Source organism: Patiria miniata, unplaced genomic scaffold, assembly GCF_015706575.1.
Source record: "Patiria miniata isolate m_02_andy unplaced genomic scaffold, ASM1570657v1 HiC_scaffold_6, whole genome shotgun sequence".
NCBI lineage: Eukaryota > Metazoa > Echinodermata > Asteroidea > Valvatida > Asterinidae > Patiria > Patiria miniata.
The window spans coordinates 8,948,951-8,966,474 of NW_024037073.1; the positions used below are offsets into that span (position 1 = coordinate 8,948,951).

General features: G+C 40.8%; 1 protein-coding gene across 3 annotated transcripts in view; it reads right to left on the reverse strand.

The window, feature by feature from the left end:
* The window catches only part of LOC119743000 (hyalin-like), a 28,730-nt gene extending 11,525 nt beyond the window's left edge, over positions 1–17,205 (reverse strand). Inside the window, exons 1-12 of one of the 3 annotated variants that reach the window (XM_038219299.1) lie at positions 17,067–17,203; positions 11,549–11,668; positions 7,654–7,866; positions 5,887–5,997; positions 4,748–4,969; positions 3,067–3,318; positions 2,670–2,912; positions 2,309–2,551; positions 1,761–2,000; positions 1,144–1,395; positions 604–849; positions 81–326 (exon numbers count right to left, since the gene is read on the reverse strand). In XM_038219299.1, the coding sequence (XP_038075227.1) occupies positions 81–326; positions 604–849; positions 1,144–1,395; positions 1,761–2,000; positions 2,309–2,551; positions 2,670–2,912; positions 3,067–3,318; positions 4,748–4,969; positions 5,887–5,997; positions 7,654–7,866; positions 11,549–11,668; positions 17,067–17,133 (2,455 nt within the window). In that variant the 5' untranslated portion in view covers positions 17,134–17,203. Of the gene's footprint in view, positions 1–80; positions 327–603; positions 850–1,143; positions 1,396–1,760; positions 2,001–2,308; positions 2,552–2,669; positions 2,913–3,066; positions 3,319–4,747; positions 4,970–5,886; positions 5,998–7,653; positions 7,867–8,209; positions 9,711–11,548; positions 11,669–17,066 lie in introns of those variants that run through there. The other 2 variants (XM_038219300.1, XM_038219301.1) reach the window with 2 other exon arrangements.
* Between the last annotated feature and the right edge of the window lie 319 nt (positions 17,206–17,524).

The window sequence follows — 17,524 nt, forward strand, 5'->3', positions numbered from 1 at the left end:
CTTTTAAAAAACAATCACTCCGGAAATCACTACATCATCGCCAATGGTGCCAGCAAAAAGAGCTGCGCGCTTACACCTACCCGAAATGGTAATCGTAAATGCACATTCGGCGACCAATCCTGCGGTATCAGTCACATTGTATGTGACGACAGTTGCACCCAATGGGAAGCTATCTCCTGGCCGGTAGTCTGACTGTACACTGGCTACCGCCACGTTATCTGTGCCTTGTGGTTCTGACCACGAAGCTACTCCACGATCGCTCTGCAGACCTGTGTCACTGGTGACTCCTTGGAAGGGGCAGCCAGTAAATGTAGGAGGCTCATTATCTGTGGTACAAGAACGTTCATAAGACGTGGTAGGTACTCTAGAAGGTAGTCCTAATTATTGATGAAGGAAGTCAAACACATTTTCGTATTGCGACTGACAGCTTGCATGAATAGCTGGTGATTGGTCAGTGTTTGGTAAAACATGGTATTAGATAACATGAACATTGTACATGTATTTAAGAGCGAAACAGAACTCTAATCAAACAGCGAAATCCTTTCATTGTCATGTAATACATATTATTAAGACCGAGGTTTAATGGTTGGTTTTTGCACCTACCATAGACCTGGACAACAAAGCTGCAGTTGACGGCGTTACCACTGCCATCCTCTGCCGTGTACACCACCACGGTATCTCCGACAGGGAACGCATCACCAACATCATAGTTAGAGGTCCGAGTTACGCTGCCCGAGTTGTCTGAAGCTTGAGGTTCATCCCAGAATGCTCTGGCTGTATCCCGAGTGGGGTCCGTCGGGAACCTAGGAAGGTTCACGGGACAGCCGGTAATAACTGGCGGCTGCACGTCTGTGGGAGTGACGGGAGAACAGTAATTTACCAAGTATCAATGAGAAATGTGCAAGTACAAATATTTGGATATTTTGACGTGTACTTTTAGGTGGTACAACTTTTAGGTGGTACATCTTTTTCGTCAGGTGCAAGCCCTATCAGATAATGCGAAGGTGACAGGTGCTCAACATTACATTCATTTTTGCAGATATGTTTCATCAAAAGTTACTACTGCCTTTTGAGTTTCTGTACATAGGCCTAAAGCATAAATGTTCACAAATGTGAGTAGAGGAGCATAATAAACGAGCCTACCATTCACAATGACGTTGAACTGACAAGTAGCCATATTATCAGCAGCATCGTAGGCTGTGTACATAACCAGGTGACTGTCAATGCCAAAGACACTGCCTGGTTCATGAGTTACATCCAATCGAACCACGCCAACGTTGTCGGTCACCCCGGGTCGTGTCCAGTTGACCATGATAGTGAAGTTTACGAAACTCTCCAGTGGTTCATTGAGTGTGATATCAGATGGACAGGTATCGAAGACCGGATCTTCATTGTCTGAGAGCAGATGACATATTTCATATGATGTTAAAAGAATGTTGAACAGAATCGTCTAAAAATCAGCTTACAAAAGCTTGAAAGTTAACATTTTGTTGACAATCATACCAACAAAAATTAGTTATTCGTCTTCTTTGTACACTGTGAGTTTGAGAAAATGGCGTCTGCATGACCTTCCGGATCGGAATATGGCCTGTAATGGAACGAGCTCGAGCCTCTTCTCAAGTATGAGTATTAGTCGTTTCAGGATGAGCCTTTCCTACAATACTTGACACAGGAGTGAATTGATCGAAAGTTCCTTCTGTCAGGTCTTTTATGAGGGAAATCGCAGCGCCCTGCGAGATTGATTTTGTTTAATCACCCACCTGATACCAAGACTGCAAATGAGCAGGTTTCGGTGTTGTCCGAGGGATCAGTGGCGATACACATGACATTCTGCACTCCAACTTGGAAGTTGGTTGCCGAGGCTGGGGTGCATGACACTGTCCACTCCCCACTATTGTCAGCAGCAGTCGTGACAAATGTCACATTAGCGACACTCCGTTGAGGGTCTGTGTCAGTAACAATGGCTGCACTGGGACAAGTAATAGCAGGAGGCTCCATGTCTATATTTGAAGAAGAAAAAAATCAGAGTGTGCATTTAAAGGTGGTAGCAATTCTGTTTAACTAAACTGAAACACAGGATTCTGTGAGACTATAAGAAGTAGCAAGCAGTAGGATAAAATGTGGGACAAAACGATTAGTTTTTACAGAAGCACGTGGGTAACCTCCGCCTGCTCAATGTTTTTCCAATCCTTATTCATTATTCAAAGCAAACACTGTTTTTGTACAACTTAGATTCTTAAAGCCACATCGATAGAAATGAGAATCTTTGGAAATTGAGAATGAAAGACATTGACATTGAAATACATACCTTCAACTGTCACCACAAAAAAGCAGGAACCTTTATTCCCTGACGTGTCGGTCACGTTGTACTCAACGTCTGTGTCACCAATTGGAAATAAGTGCCCAGGCTGGTAGTTGGAGTTATACTCCTGAACTGCAACGAAGTCCATCGGAATGACAGGCGGCCATGACACATTAGCGGTGTTCTGCTGTGGGTCAGTTTGAACTGTGAACGAAGCTGGGCATGGCTCAAAGTAGGGATCCTGGTTGTCTGAAAGACAAGAGGTTTAAGCAAATTCACTGAATTCTGGGAAACAAATTCTTGGTACCTGACCTCAAAAACCTCTGGTAGAAAAATATTACAAAAATGATCTATGATGACTTCTTACCAAGCACAGTAATGTAGAAATCACAATTAATGTCATTGCCGGCTGCATCCACAACAGTGTAGGAGACGTGGTGATTAGAAACACCCAGTGGCTCTGTAGGATCCAGTGACGATGTCGCAGTGAAGACACCTGAATTATCAAATGCATCATCAGGCAGAGACCAGCCACCAGTGCTAACATTGGATTGTGGATCAGTGTAGAGTGTGAAGCCAGTAGGGCAGGTCACATTGGGTCGCTGGTCGTCTGGTCATCAAAAGAAAAATGTTTTCCGTTGAGAGACGTATCATGTCAACATGAGAAGGCAAGCACAAAGCAGGGAGAAGACATTTCAGCAAAACTGCATTTATGATTATTCAAGTCCCATGCAATTATGATAAATAAATGTATATGGCCTTACCAACAACAGTGACATTGAACACGCATGATTCCATGTTGCCACTTTCATCAGTTGCATTCATCGTGATTCTTGTTACTCCAATGTCGAATGCCTCCCCTGGCATATGACTGGCATCGACCGTGACAGTTCCTCCACTGTTATCAGCTACATTTGGTGGAGTCCAGCTGACGACGGCTGTTGGGAGGTTCAAGTCAGTTGGGTAGCTTGCTTGGAGTACAGGAGGGCATTGATCAAAGACTGGCTTGACTACATCTGCAAAACGGCCGTGAGCAAGTTAATAAATAGCAAAACGGCGGAAAATAACAGAAAATTAAAATCAAAACTGAAAAGCGGGAACCACATTTTGGCTGAAGTAATCTTTGGCTGAAGTAGGGATCTTCATTGTCTGAAAGACAAGAAATTTTTGCAAATTCACTGAAGGGAATTCTGAAAAAAAATCTTTATACCTGACCTCTCAAAAACCTCTTGTAGAAAAATATTACAAAAATGATCTATGATGACTTCTTACCAAGCACAGTAATGTACAGGAGGGCATGGGTCAAAGACAGGCTTGACTACATCTGCAAAATGGCCATGAGCAAGTTAATAAGGGAAGGGAACTCCAGTGCTGCCCGGCAAAGTAGGAATACATCCAAAACTTACATATTGACAATTGTACGAAGTTTTCAACGCACTTTGATGACTGTCATGCGATCATTTACACAGGAGCATACTGTGCCCATGTCAAACAGCCAAACTGCCCATTTTTGTTCATATTCCTACATTGCACTGCAACCGAATCTGGGCAAAGTGGGAATATTACCAATGTTTCATTTACACACGTCTTATATGTGTAGTAGATTGATCGAAATTGACACTTTGCTCAGGTTAGTAGTGCAATGTATGAATAGTAATTCCAACACCCCTTAACTATAGCAATTACGTCTAATTGACAGAAATTACCACTTTGCCCAGGTTTCGTAGCAGCGCAATGTACGAATATTACCAAGATGTAATTTCAACTAGCCCTTTTCTATAGCAAATTACATCACTATTGCCCGTAATTCCCACTTTGCCCAGGTTCTGTGGGGCAATGTGGAAATATTACCAGTGGGTACTTTGAACAGCCCTTATCTATAACAATTACATCACAGTTACCCGTAATTCCCACTTTGCCCGGATTCGGTAGTAGGGCAATGTGGGAATATTACTAATGGGTACTTTAAACAGCCCTTATCTATAGCAAATTACATCAAAATTGAACGAAATTTCCACGTTGCCCAGGTTCGGTGTAGCGCAATGTTGGAATCTTAGTAAATTCGAAATTATTGCAAGGGGATGTTGTCCAAATTAATTCACGAATAATATCCAAATAATTTTGTGGGTAAGGTGGTACATGTAACAGAATAAAAGAAAAAAGCCTATGAATATTCAAATACCTCCCTCTACCAGCGAAGGGTTCACACGTTATTTTATGAAGAGTTATTGATGTTAAAATTAAAGACAACATTCCCACTTTGCCGCGCAGTGTTGGAATTCCCACTTTGCCCATAGCAAATTCCAAATTTACCCTGATTCCCACATTGCGGGTGACAGCAATATGATGGAAACACCAAAAAATAAAATCAATCAAGCAGGAATCATATCTGGCTGGAGTAATGATTTGTTTTGACCTGACGAGGACTCGGGCTTCTAACTGTACCTTCATTGTCAATGATGCAGATTTCTGTATCAGCACCAACTTGTCCATCGCTTGGATCTGGATTCACCAAAGACAAGTTGAAACAATGTGTGCCTTGCACGCTGTCATCGTCAATTATTGTGACCGTGAATACTGTGTTATTTGTATCTGTAAAGTCCAGGGTAGTATTCAACGAAACATAATGCTGTCCTGCGATAGCAGTTCCATCAGAACTCACGACATCTATAATGAAACAAGACAAGGCAAGCATATTAATGCAGGTCCTAAAAGCCCCAACATTGGACCTACATTCAATGGATTCAGAATGGCTAAACTATTCACAGAATAGGATGTCAGCAGTAGTAATTTGATGGAAATGAAAACTCCTCCCATGCGTCGGCATTCGCTTGGAGACTTGACTTATATTGCCTACACAAACACATCATGAGAGTACATACAACAAGTCTTGTCAGACTCATGTAGATGCTACATCACAAGTAGTAAGGCCTCATAAAGTTCGTTACAGACCAACGTAGGCTACAAGCTACATACAGTCAGTCAGTTAATAAGTCTGTCATTCAGGTACAAAATGGATTCTGGGCTGGCCCTCTGGGACCTGCACAAATGGATTTTTCATAATGTTGAAAATGTTTAAGCAATAGACTTCCAATTTCAAGAATCACCGGGCAGTGTTAGCCTGTTTTAATTGACCTCCAATATGGACTCCAGAAAATTAAAAAATGACATGACAAGTGAGTCAATCTTAATCTAAGACACATAATGCACCAGGGATAATTATCTAGGTTTCAAGAGCTTGTGGTTATTGTATATATGCTAGTACGTGTATCGGTTATTGCGAAATTGGGTAATATTCTATTTACAATGCAATTTTGGGTGGTGCACGGGAAATTTGTAAAGCACCTGATTGTTTTAAAGTGGTGTTTTTATTAGTATTGTTTAAAAAAGACCCAAATGGAAAACATAACGCGTCTTGTAAGGCTATCCCAAATGGAATCAAATGTCTTGTATTTGGTTTCAGAGATGTATTGCTGTATGTTGTGTATTTTTGTTGAAAAACTGAACTAAGCTATTGATAGTGTTTATAAAAGACAAGAATTACAGTATCAATGACAGATGGTCTTACTAAATAGGTAACATACCAACAAGTGAACTCTCCAAAGCCGAATCTCCAGTGCGTATAACGGTGATATCAACAGGGCCATCTCCTTCATTTGTAGAGTAGGATGCCTGCTCAAAATTGTATGCCCAGACTGAAAAATACCAAAACAAAAATACACTCAACCAAAACAGAACGTCCCCCTATTTATCATATTTAATATTCCAAATGCCACCCATTCATGACTTAAAGTCTAAATAGTTCAAAACAAGTGTATTTTAAGTATTATTCTACAGCATGTCATGAATTCAGACCCTAAGGACAATTTTGTTATGACCTCTGATCTCCATTTCCCTTTTTTGAAGGGTAGACAGGGGTGCAACAGAATACAAAAGGTACATTGGACAAGAATCTCACTCTTACAGTGACCAGTGGGCTCGGTAAAAAGGCTAAAAATGTGGTGACTCAAGTCCATCTAGATACCACAGAGTGTAATAAGTAGAGAAGAGTGACTATTGTCAGACATTTGTACATATTACATTGTAAATAAAGTCCAACAGTCTTCTATCCCAGTCGCAACATGTGGCATCTGCCAACTAAAAAAGGGAAATGGAGGTCAGATGTCACCCCAATTTTTTTTGTGGGATTTGAATTCATTACATGACTGTATAATAATAGGTGCAATACCTTTCTTTTGCAATATTGAGGCTTGGGTCACAAAAAAGGCGTTTTGACAAATAAATATAAATGAATAGCGAAAAATAAGGTATAAAGTTCATTGACCTATTAAAGGGTACCAAAGGTCAGATTATGATGTCCCCATATTTGAAAATGCTTTTCATGTCACAAACAGCCAACTTTTAGACATGGGTCCTGAAATAGTTGGGTTTTGAATAATGAATCTTATAAATATCTATAAATAGGGCATACAAAGTTCATTGACCTGTTACCAGAGGTCATATATGAAATGCCCTTCATATGAAAATGCTTTTCATAGCATGAACACCTCACTTTTAGAATTGGGTCTTTAACAAGTTGGGGTTTAAAGTGCTAATCTTATAAATTACTATAAAATCCATTTTTAAGATATCTCGAATTCCATTTAAGGATATCGTAAAGTCCATTTCGAGATATTTCGAAAACTCATTTCAAGATTTCGCGAAATCCATTAAAGATAGCTCAAAATCCATTTCAAGATATCTGGAGATTCATTTCCAGATATCTCGAAATCCATTCCAAGATATCGCGAAATTCATTTCAAGATATCTCGAAATCCATTGGTTGGGATAAATGTCACTAATGCGTTGTATGGTAAGCATGTGAAAATGAAAGCGTCCTTGTTTTGAAGAGCACAGCCTTGTTATTGCTCCAATAAAGAGACTTGGAGGGTATTCAAACAGTATTTTGGTCCTCGATCGGAACGTCATCACTGGCACCAGAATAGTTCAAACGCCATTATCGTCCAAACCCACTAAACTTTGTTTTCGTTTCACATGGGCTTGACTTCCCTGAATCAGAACATTTACTTCAAAATTTATCACAGTCCCCTATCCCAAAACATAAGTCGTGAGATATAGCTGATAGAATATGAGGGCACTATTTATTCATGGTCTCCCGGCGAGACTGAAGGATTCACACCATTTGGCGTGGGAAAAAAGAGTAAACACAAAAGAGTTAACCCGATTAATAGTGCCCTCCTATTGTGTCATCTCTTTAAAAAAAAAATCCTTCGAATCTCCTGAAACAAAAACCAGAGATATAGCCGAGGGATAAGAAAAAAATCCTTTACGAGTTAGATGTAATATCTCACCCTCATTGTCAACGATGCAAATTTCAGTTGGTGGCCCAGTGTAGCCAGTGTTCTCCAGTTTCAGTGTGAAACACTCGGTGTCCTCAGCGGACTCGTCATCATGGATTGTCACGTAAACGCTAACTAGGTTTTTCGTCAAAGTGAAATTCAACGTTTGTAAAACCGGCGAATAATCATCTCCTGCTATTGCTGTTCCATCAACTGAGCTGACATCTGTCAACAAAATGGAGGGGAAAAAACTTTTTTTCACTATAAATACAGTTAGTTTATAGATTACACTAGAAAACAGTCAAACTTGCACCTAGCTGACAACAGATAGGATCAGCTATGTGCAAGTTCAAAACAGCTTCTCAGTCAGATGTGTTTTCAAAGTGTAGGGAAGCATTTCTTTTCTTAACAGTATAAACATGATTTTTGAGAAAATGACATTCTGAGAAAATGACATTTTCGCGTTGTCCAGTACTCCAATGTCTAATATTGCAACGCGGTGGTAGACTTGATGTCAATTCGGTAATTAGTGTTTCGACAAAGCAGTCAGCATTGAGGGCAGTCCTACTTCTCCTCCCTCTTCTTGTGTTCTGCAAGTCCTTCGGTGACAGGGGAGTGGCGAAGCAACATATGTGGTGACCACTGGGAGTTGTAGTCACGAACCTGCATCCTGGGACCATTTGTGGTTCTCTGTACCCGGCGCAGAATATCAGCCAGTCAGCATCTAGTCGACTAAGCAGTCGTCTTCAGAACAACGCTGCTCACCTTTTGATGGGAAGAGGCCCAGAAAGCATGGCTTTGGGCAGTACCCAAAGCCATGCTTGACAAGCTGGATGCGTGCCACCGCAGAAACCTCCGTATCATCACAGGTCACTGCTGGCCAAAGAGCCTTATCAGCAACCAGGCACTATACGAACTGTGAAATGAAGAACCCCTCTCATCAAAGGTCACAAAGCAAAGATGGTCAATGTTAGGCCATGTCCTACGTATGGACCCTGACACACCCGCTCAGAGGGCCTTTGACTTTGCCGTTACTGGCTCTCAAGCCTACAAACCCAGACGAGGACGGTATTGCATAAATCTACCGGGCACAATACGTGCTGACCTCAAACGGGCTAGACTCGGACCCCTCCGCACCGCGAAACATCCATTGCCTACAGTTACTCGCCCACGACAAGACCAGGTGGCCAAAGACCAATGTGAAGGACTGATTGCGGCTGCAGGATGTAAAATTAGTCTACCGCAGCTGCAGTACACAGTTTAATATATAGGCCCAGAAAAGGTGGACTTAACACCGTCTGCCCCATAAACACCTGGCCAGTTTGCCGCGGCTGGCAGATCATCCATTTATGCGGTCGAAACCAAAACAGAAAGAAACTCCTTATTAGAACATGGAAGGCCCGTATTCCTATGGTCAGGGACAATTCAACGAGGCCCCGTTGGAAGCAGCCCTAGTCTCCAAACAACTTTTACATCACAGCACTGACATTGCAGCCCTAAGCGACACCAGTCTTGCAGAGTAGGGATCTTGCACTGAGTTGCCTGTCAGCCACAAGCGACATGCGATTGTTATCCGTGCATTCGCCCCACATTGACTCGCACGGAGGAGACCACCGAGCAGTTTTATGCCTATCACAAGTTAATCCGGGGCTCAGTCCCAGTCAGCGACAGGCTCAAATTATTGGTAGACTTCAATGCTTGAGTTTGCTGTGACTAAAGTCAATGGGATGGGTTTACTTCGGCAAGATGAACAGGTACGGCCTTTTGCTCCTGAGCAATGTGGAGAACATAATCTCATCACGAACACAGTGCTTAAAGTTTTGCTGCTACAAACAATACGAAGCAGTTCTTCAACTCAATCTAATCAGTCATTGGCCTTTAAAGTCAGGCTCCGTTCGCTTGCTTTCTTTAGAGGGAGCTACGCTGATCAAGGACAAGATTTGCATCAGCAACAGATCCCTCAGAAGCCAAAGCATGAAGAACTTGATGATCCTCCATCCCTGGAAGAAACAAGAAAAGCCACCAAACAGATGAACTGTGACTAGTAGGCGCCTGGCAAGATGGAATTCCTGCAGAAATGTACAAGAGACTTTATGTTAATAGCGAAGAATCACTGGAGGCACTTTACGCTTTCCTGATCAGTATCTAGGAAGAGAAAGAAATGCCACCTGACCTCTGTGACGCCACAATAGTTGCACTGTACAAGACCAAAGGTAGAGCAGACTGTTGGAATTGCAGGGGTATCTCCCTCATGTCCATTGTTGGCAAAATCATGGCCCGCATCTTCCTGAAAGCCTGATCCCAACAGTATCTGATGAGAATCTCTTGGAGTCACAATGAGGTTTTGCCCTGACCGCAGTACTGTCGACATGATCTTCACAGTGAGGCAAGTGCAAGAGAAGTGCCTTCAGTAGAATGTGAACCCGTACTCCGTCTTAATTGACCTGACGAAAGCATTTGACTCTGTCAACAGGGATGAATTGTGGAGTTTCTTCAGAAAACTTGCATACCCATCGAAGTTCATCAATACCATCAGCTCTTTACCGATGACAAGTACTATCAGGTGGTGAACCGACTTGAAGTAGGGCTGTGTACTTGCTCCGGTGCTATGCTCTTTAATCCATTCTTTAACCAATTGATGTCGCATGATGTGAGATATAACGGAACATTGGGTCTACCTAAGGTACCGGCCGGACAGCTCATCGTTTGACCTCCGACGCATTACAGCAAAGACCAAAAAACTGCGGAGACTCATCACAGAGACGTTGTTAGCTGACGACTGTGCCCTTATGGCCCACCCAGAACCACCTACAGACAATCGTCGACAGATTTGCAGAAGCATCAAAGTTATTCGGCCTGACAATCAGCCTTGGAGATTAGGAAGACCTCCTGCAGCCTGCACCAAACAGCACTCCTCCACAGCCATGTATTAATAATACCATCAACGGCATTCACCTGCAGAAAGTGGATAGCTTCAAGTACCTAGGCAGCACCATCTCAAACGACGGGTCTCTCGACAACAGAATCAAGAGGATCCAAAAAAACCTGCAGCCAGGCACTTGAAGGCTCCGTGTCAGGTTCTGCAGCACAACTTTTATCCGCCTCTCCACCAAAGTACAATGCTGTTGTCCTTTCCTCCCTTACACGACTGTGAAACCTGGACTCTGTTCCTTAGGCGTCTCAATCAGATAGAACAGTTTCATACCAACTCCCTACAGTCCACCATGCAGATACACTGGCAGGATCGCCTCACCAACCTGTAGTCGTGGACAATGTCAGCTCTATAAAAGCACGGAAACCAAGATCTGCCAGGCCCAGCTTCGATGGACTGATGGCCACGTTATCCGCATGGGTGAGTCTGGGATTCCACGGCAGCAGTTCTAAAGAGAGATGGGATAGGCAGTCGCAGCCAGGGTCAACTTTGGAAGAGATATAAGGACGACCTCAAGTCAAACCTTAAGTGGGCAGACTGCTACCCTCGACACCTTGGACTGGTGGCTGAGACCTGACCAGCTGGTGTGCATTGACCAGGAAAGCATCAACAACCACGAGCCCTAGCCAGCGCCTCACTGATGCACGTGACCGGCGACACAGAACAGCGCCTGCCCATGTCCTGATCGCTTCTGCGCATCAAACTCCGACCTCCAGAGCCACAATGCCCACCCATCGTCTTCCTCGGTTCCCGAGAGACAACTATCAAATCAAAAATGCACGTGATTACAAGACGCTCACAAGGCCCCCTTAATTCAGTGGAATCACCATTTCAATCTATTGTACAAAGCAACTGTCCTGTGACGGATTATTTGAACAATAGCTAGCACAATGCTTTCGCCATTGGAGGGGGCCCTTGTTAGCGTGCCCGGATTGGTCTAAATAAAAGTTCAATGTAACAGAGTATGCTACTCACCCACTGCAGAATTGGCAGAGTTGTGGGGTCCAGTCCGCGTCACATGGATCTCAATAGATCCACCATCTTCAGCAACGTTGTGGGGTCCCATTCCCATTTGAAAAGAATACGTGTCCTCATCTGGAAACAAAATGTAATTAAAGGAACCATGAAATATGGTGTTCCGTATGTGCCACATTATTTGGCGTGTCCATTTTTTTTACCTTTTACAAAAAAAAAAAAATTGGACATCGCATTTTTTTTTTTTTTGGTGGTGCATTTTGTTTGGCGTCGCAATTTTTGGTCGGCGTCACATGTGTGCCCACGTGCCTGTCACATGATGTCCCCGTGATGTCTTAAAATATTTTCAATGGTGCATGGCCCTGAAGGGACATCAGATTTCTGCGCAGATGATGGCAGATTGTTAAAAATGCCGTGATTTTTTGTTATCATTTTCAATGATGGATTCATGCGCCGTGCTATATAGCTACAATGGCCATAAATGTACAATTTGCCATCATTTTGTCGGTACCATGCTTAATCATTTTCAACGGATAAAAAAAATTAAGGGACAAAACCCTAACAAAACCACACAGTGAAAGTTGATTTGACTTTTTTGGCATAGATGTTTTGAGCCGCTAATTTATTTCTCCTCGGTCAATGTTTAATTGTATTAAATGTCCGTACATACGTTAACGTAAATACGTTAAGCTACAACATAACAATAATTACCTTTCTATTTGCTATAGTGGTGTGGCATAGGGACAGAATTGTACATTTTGTGATAAAAACATGAAACTTCGCATGTTGGTTCTTCATGCCATGACAAAATTTTTCAGATATGGAGGCATTTCATATCTGACCCCTGGTGACCTTTGAGGGGTCAATGACCTTTGAATACTCTATTTTTACCTATTGTTCTTGAAAATATTACTTTCCTATGACCTAAGTCTTTGTAGAGTCTTCATACAATGTAAATAACGACCAAATGCGAAAATAATTCAAAAATTTATCATCGCTGATCTTCCAGAGGTATATGACCTTTGTATTAACTGCACTAACTCTATTTATAGTCATTTGTACGATATACCCTTTAAACCCAATTTTTTTCAACCCCAAGCTATAATGTTAAGTGGCACATGCTATGAAATGGATTTCAGATATAGGGAATCTCATATCTGACCTCTGATGACCTTCAATGGGTCAATGAACTTTGCGTATCCTATTTATAGATATTAAGAGGATTTACTATTCAAAACACCACTTTTTTATTACCCATACCTAAATTTTCGGTATTCTTGCCATGATATGAATTTTCAGATATGTAGACATTTCATATTTGACCTCTGATGATCTGTGCGAGGTCAATGAACTTTGTGTACTCTGATTGCTGTTATTTATCATGTTTAATCTTCCAAATGCCATTTTTCATGACTGAAGTCTTATTATAGCAAAAGGAGTGTATTTTAATAATTATTCTACAACGTGTCATGAAGTCAGACCCCAAAGATATTTTTTGCATGCCCTCCAATCTCAATTTTCCTATTTATAAGGGCAGACGCAAACGTGAAAGAATATAGGGGGCCTAAGCGACACATCGGACAAGCATCACTCTCTTACAGTGACCATTGGTCTTGGTAAAAAAAAAGGTTAAAAACGTGGCTATATCCAAGTCCAAGTGGATACAGCAGGGTGTAATAAGTACACAATAGGTAACCCTAACTCCCTGGGGGTGTGCAAAATCATATTGAAATTGGACTGTTAGGGCTATTATTGCTTTACATATGTACATTTTCCATTACAAAACCATCATATTGCGTCTGCCAATAAAATAAGGAGAAACGAGGTCAGAGGTCACCTCAAAATTGTTTGTGGGGTCTGAATATACAACATGGCTGTAAACTATTAGGTGCAATGCCGTTCTTTGCACTATTGGCGCTTGGGTCACACAAAAAAACGGCGTTTTGGCGAATAAATATGATAAATAACGGCAACTAAGATATACAAAGTTCATTGACCTCTCCAAGGGTATCTATACGTCAAATATGATGTCCCTGCATCTGAAAATTCTTTTCATGGTACCAAGAGTCAAGCTTTCGACTTGGGTCATGAAAAAAGCGGCATTTACAATTACGAAAATTGTATTAATATCCATTTGTAGGCTATTGTTTTACAAAGGTCATGACCTCTCGTAAGGTGACCAGAGGTTGAATATAAAATGACCTATATATGAACATTCTCTTTACAGCATGAACACCTTTTATTTAGACATGAATTGTGAAAAAAAAGATGCGGTTTAAAGAATAAATCTTACAAATAGCTATAAACAGGTTTACAAAGGTCACTGACCTCCCAAAGGTCACTAGAGGTCAGATATGAATTTTTCCACTTCTGATCGTTATTTTCATTGTATGAAGACCTATGACATAGACTTGAGTCATTGGAAAGTGAACTTTTGAAGAACACAAGTTATGAATAGTGTATACAAAGTTCATTGACCTCTAAAGGTCACCAGAGGTCAAATATAAAATGCCTCCATATCTGAAAAATTGTGTCATGACATGACGAACCAACATGCGAAGTTTCATGCTTTTATCACAATTTGCACAATACTTTAGCATATTGTGGCTATGCCGCACCACTACTAAAAACATATTTGCCTTAGAAGCATTTTAAACAAGCTAAAAACGGGCACGCTTGCCCCAAATCCTTGCCATGCTTTGCATCACTGGGCCCAAAACCTTGGCACGCTTGCCAACCACTCACTAGCCCCACCAGAACAAGTGGATGCTAGCCAAAGTGTTTTGACACGTGACTTAAGTATTTGTCACGTGACTTTAGTTTTATATGCCTATATTACTCAAGAATTTATTTGTAGTTAAAGCACACCGATTCGGTCCACCGCTCGTAGAGACGGTTGGCATGCCCCATCAGTACAAATGGGTGCTTGGCGTACTTTTTTACATAGTCAGGTGGCAAATGGTCGGAATCGTGACCGACTGGTCCAAAGCACCAAACTTTGCAGATATATTCTTATAGCCCTAAAGAAGATATTTAGAAGGGGTGACACCTGAAATTCTTTTGGGAAGGGTGCCTAATTTGCATAAATCGTTAATCCCTGCCGTGTAATATATTTATTCCCATATTTGGGTATATTTTTATTTTTATTTTTTTTGAAAAGTGTATTTTGTGATTCTACTTGCATATTCTTACTTCAATAACATTTTGTAAAACATATAAGTGACTGAATAATTACGAGGACATAGTAAAGAACCACAATTGCTACTATTTTACCCTAAAGTTACGCGCATTTACCTTTTCCTCAGATATCATCAACTTGTCTCGCCAAACGTGGGTATTGATGAGCTTTAAATTAACAAAGTTACTTACTGGCATAGTTACCCTAACAAAAATAAGTGGGAAATTAAGTGAAAATTGATAACATCTTGATGCTTAGCCCAAAAGACCAAAAAAGGGGAGAAAATGTAGTGTCCGTAAATTGGGCTAGTACGGGAAGGGTAACGTGGGAACTTAAACAAGTTCAAAAAATCCCCCTAAATAAGAGATTATTGTTGTTTTCAATAATTTTGTCTACGCCAAAATGTTTTCTCAACAATAATTAGGGGAATTTCCTTGAACTTGTTCCAGTGTTCCATGTTAGGCAACCATTCACCTACTTGTTAGCCTAATTTATGGACACCTCGTTTTTCCCCAGTTTTTGTTTTCTGGGCTTAATATCACAATGTTATCATAGTTCACATGATTTTGCATAAGGTTTTAATAGGGTAGCTGTACCAGTAAGCTACTTGGTGAATTTGAAGTTCATCAATGCTAATGTTTGGCAAGACTAATTGATGATATCTGGAGACAAGGTAAATGCGCGCAATTTTAGGTCATAATAGTAGCCAGTTTGGATCGTTACTATGTCCTCATAATTATTCAGTCACTTATATGCTTTGGAAAATGTTATTTAAGTAAAGATATGTAAGTAGAATCCCCAAAATATACTTTTCAAAAAAAAAAAAAAATGGAAATATACCCAAATATGGGAATAAATATATTACACGTCAGGGATTAACGATTTATGCAAATTAGGCACCCTTCCCAAAAGAATTTCAGGTGTCACCCCTTCTAAATATCTTCTCTAGGTCTATAAGAATATATCTGCCAAGTTTGGTGCTTTGGACCAGTCTGTCACAATCTTGACGAAAATTACATCTAAGCCACCTGACTAACAAAGGTTAAACACAACTTGTTAAATGTTTAACGTCCACATTCAAAGTCTTACTTAACCCTTTAGTGCCTGAGAGTACTTGCTGGCTACTAAAATTGATACTACTGGCTGTGTGTCTCACTGTAGGCTCACTAATTGGAGAAATATTCACATTTGCCAATTTGCATATTTAATTTTCAATTTACGAAACGTCCACGTCCCACATATGTGGACGTCAGGCATTTACAGTTGCGTTACACTATATTCCTCATGAATTCCTCATAATTGGTTAGTGATTAGCCCCATAAATGTGGCCTATTTACTGGACTGCCTCCGTAAACATAGGCCACACATCCACATGTACAAAAATCGTGTTTCGACTTTGCCAAATTTTGATTTTCACATTTAGGCTTAGTTTGTAGGGTTTTTTTTGCTTTAGAAGCATACTCACCCTCTTTATAGGCTAATCAGAAAGTGCTGCCTTTTTCAGATGTATATTTTTCGTGAAATTTCCAGATTCATTTTTACACGTTTGCGTATCAAAATTTCAACATGAAATTTCACAAAAATTAGACATCTGAAAAAGGCAGCACTTTCTGACTAGCCTATAAAGAGGGCGAGTATGCTTCTAAAGCAAAAAAATCCTACAAACTAAGCCTAAATGTGAAAATCAAAATTTGGCAAAGTGCGACACGTTTTTGTACATGTGGATGTGTGGCCTATGTTTACGGAGGCAGTCCAGTAAATAGGCCACATTTATGGGGCTAGTTAGTGATAAGCATTCTGGCAATAATTGCAGAAAATGGCAAGAATGAAATGTGGAAATAATGTAAAATTCCGAGCAGGCATACATGTCAATATTCCACTGACAATATCGAAATTCTTCAACATTTATTGAACATTTTGGTTCACTAGTACACAAACATCACATACATGTACATTGTACATACTGGCAAGAATGACATACAACAATTAGTGATGAACACTAAGGAAAGTACAAAACAAAACAAGAATACAAGTATTTTCGAGATTGTCACTGTTGTTGATATAACATTTATAGAAGTACATGTAGGTGCATGCAATACAGTGCCACAATGCCTGACGTCCACATGTTGATAGGCGCCCTTAATCAATTAGTGCCCCGGGTCCACAAAAGTGGACAATTTGTTTGGTGATATAAATCACATAAAAATATATGATATTTTACAAAGTAAAGTGTCGACTTCCCCTTACATTCCTGAATCACTACATCAACATAAATTGGCCACCAACTGACCATTACTTAGAGAAAGAAGAATTTCTAAAACAAAATCTAAAGAAACTCACCGCGAAGCTTTACTAGTGAAGGCTGCCATTTTGATGAGTTGTATATAGCCCCCTCAATTGTCCACATTTTGATAGTTATGGTCACAAATGATCACTTTGGGTACAGAGGGTAGCAGACCAGTTAATAAACTTCCATAGACCCCAATGGTAAATGCTCCCACTTCAAAAATTCGGGGAAAATACTCACAACTCTCATAGGTGTTCGAGACACACATCAAATTAAAGCTTATTTCATCATCTTTCTTTTTTTTTCAATTTTCGGGGGGTCAACTGATGACTTTTAGGAGAAATTTCCATCTGAAGATGATCACCCCTGAAAATAGTCCTGAAGCCCATCGCCATTTTGAAAAACGATGCCTACACTCCATTGCAAAATAGAGCGCTTTTAGGGTCCAAATTACATCAAAATTACACAGAACTGCAAGCTCCCAGTCCTGTGCACGGCTTCCACCCGTATT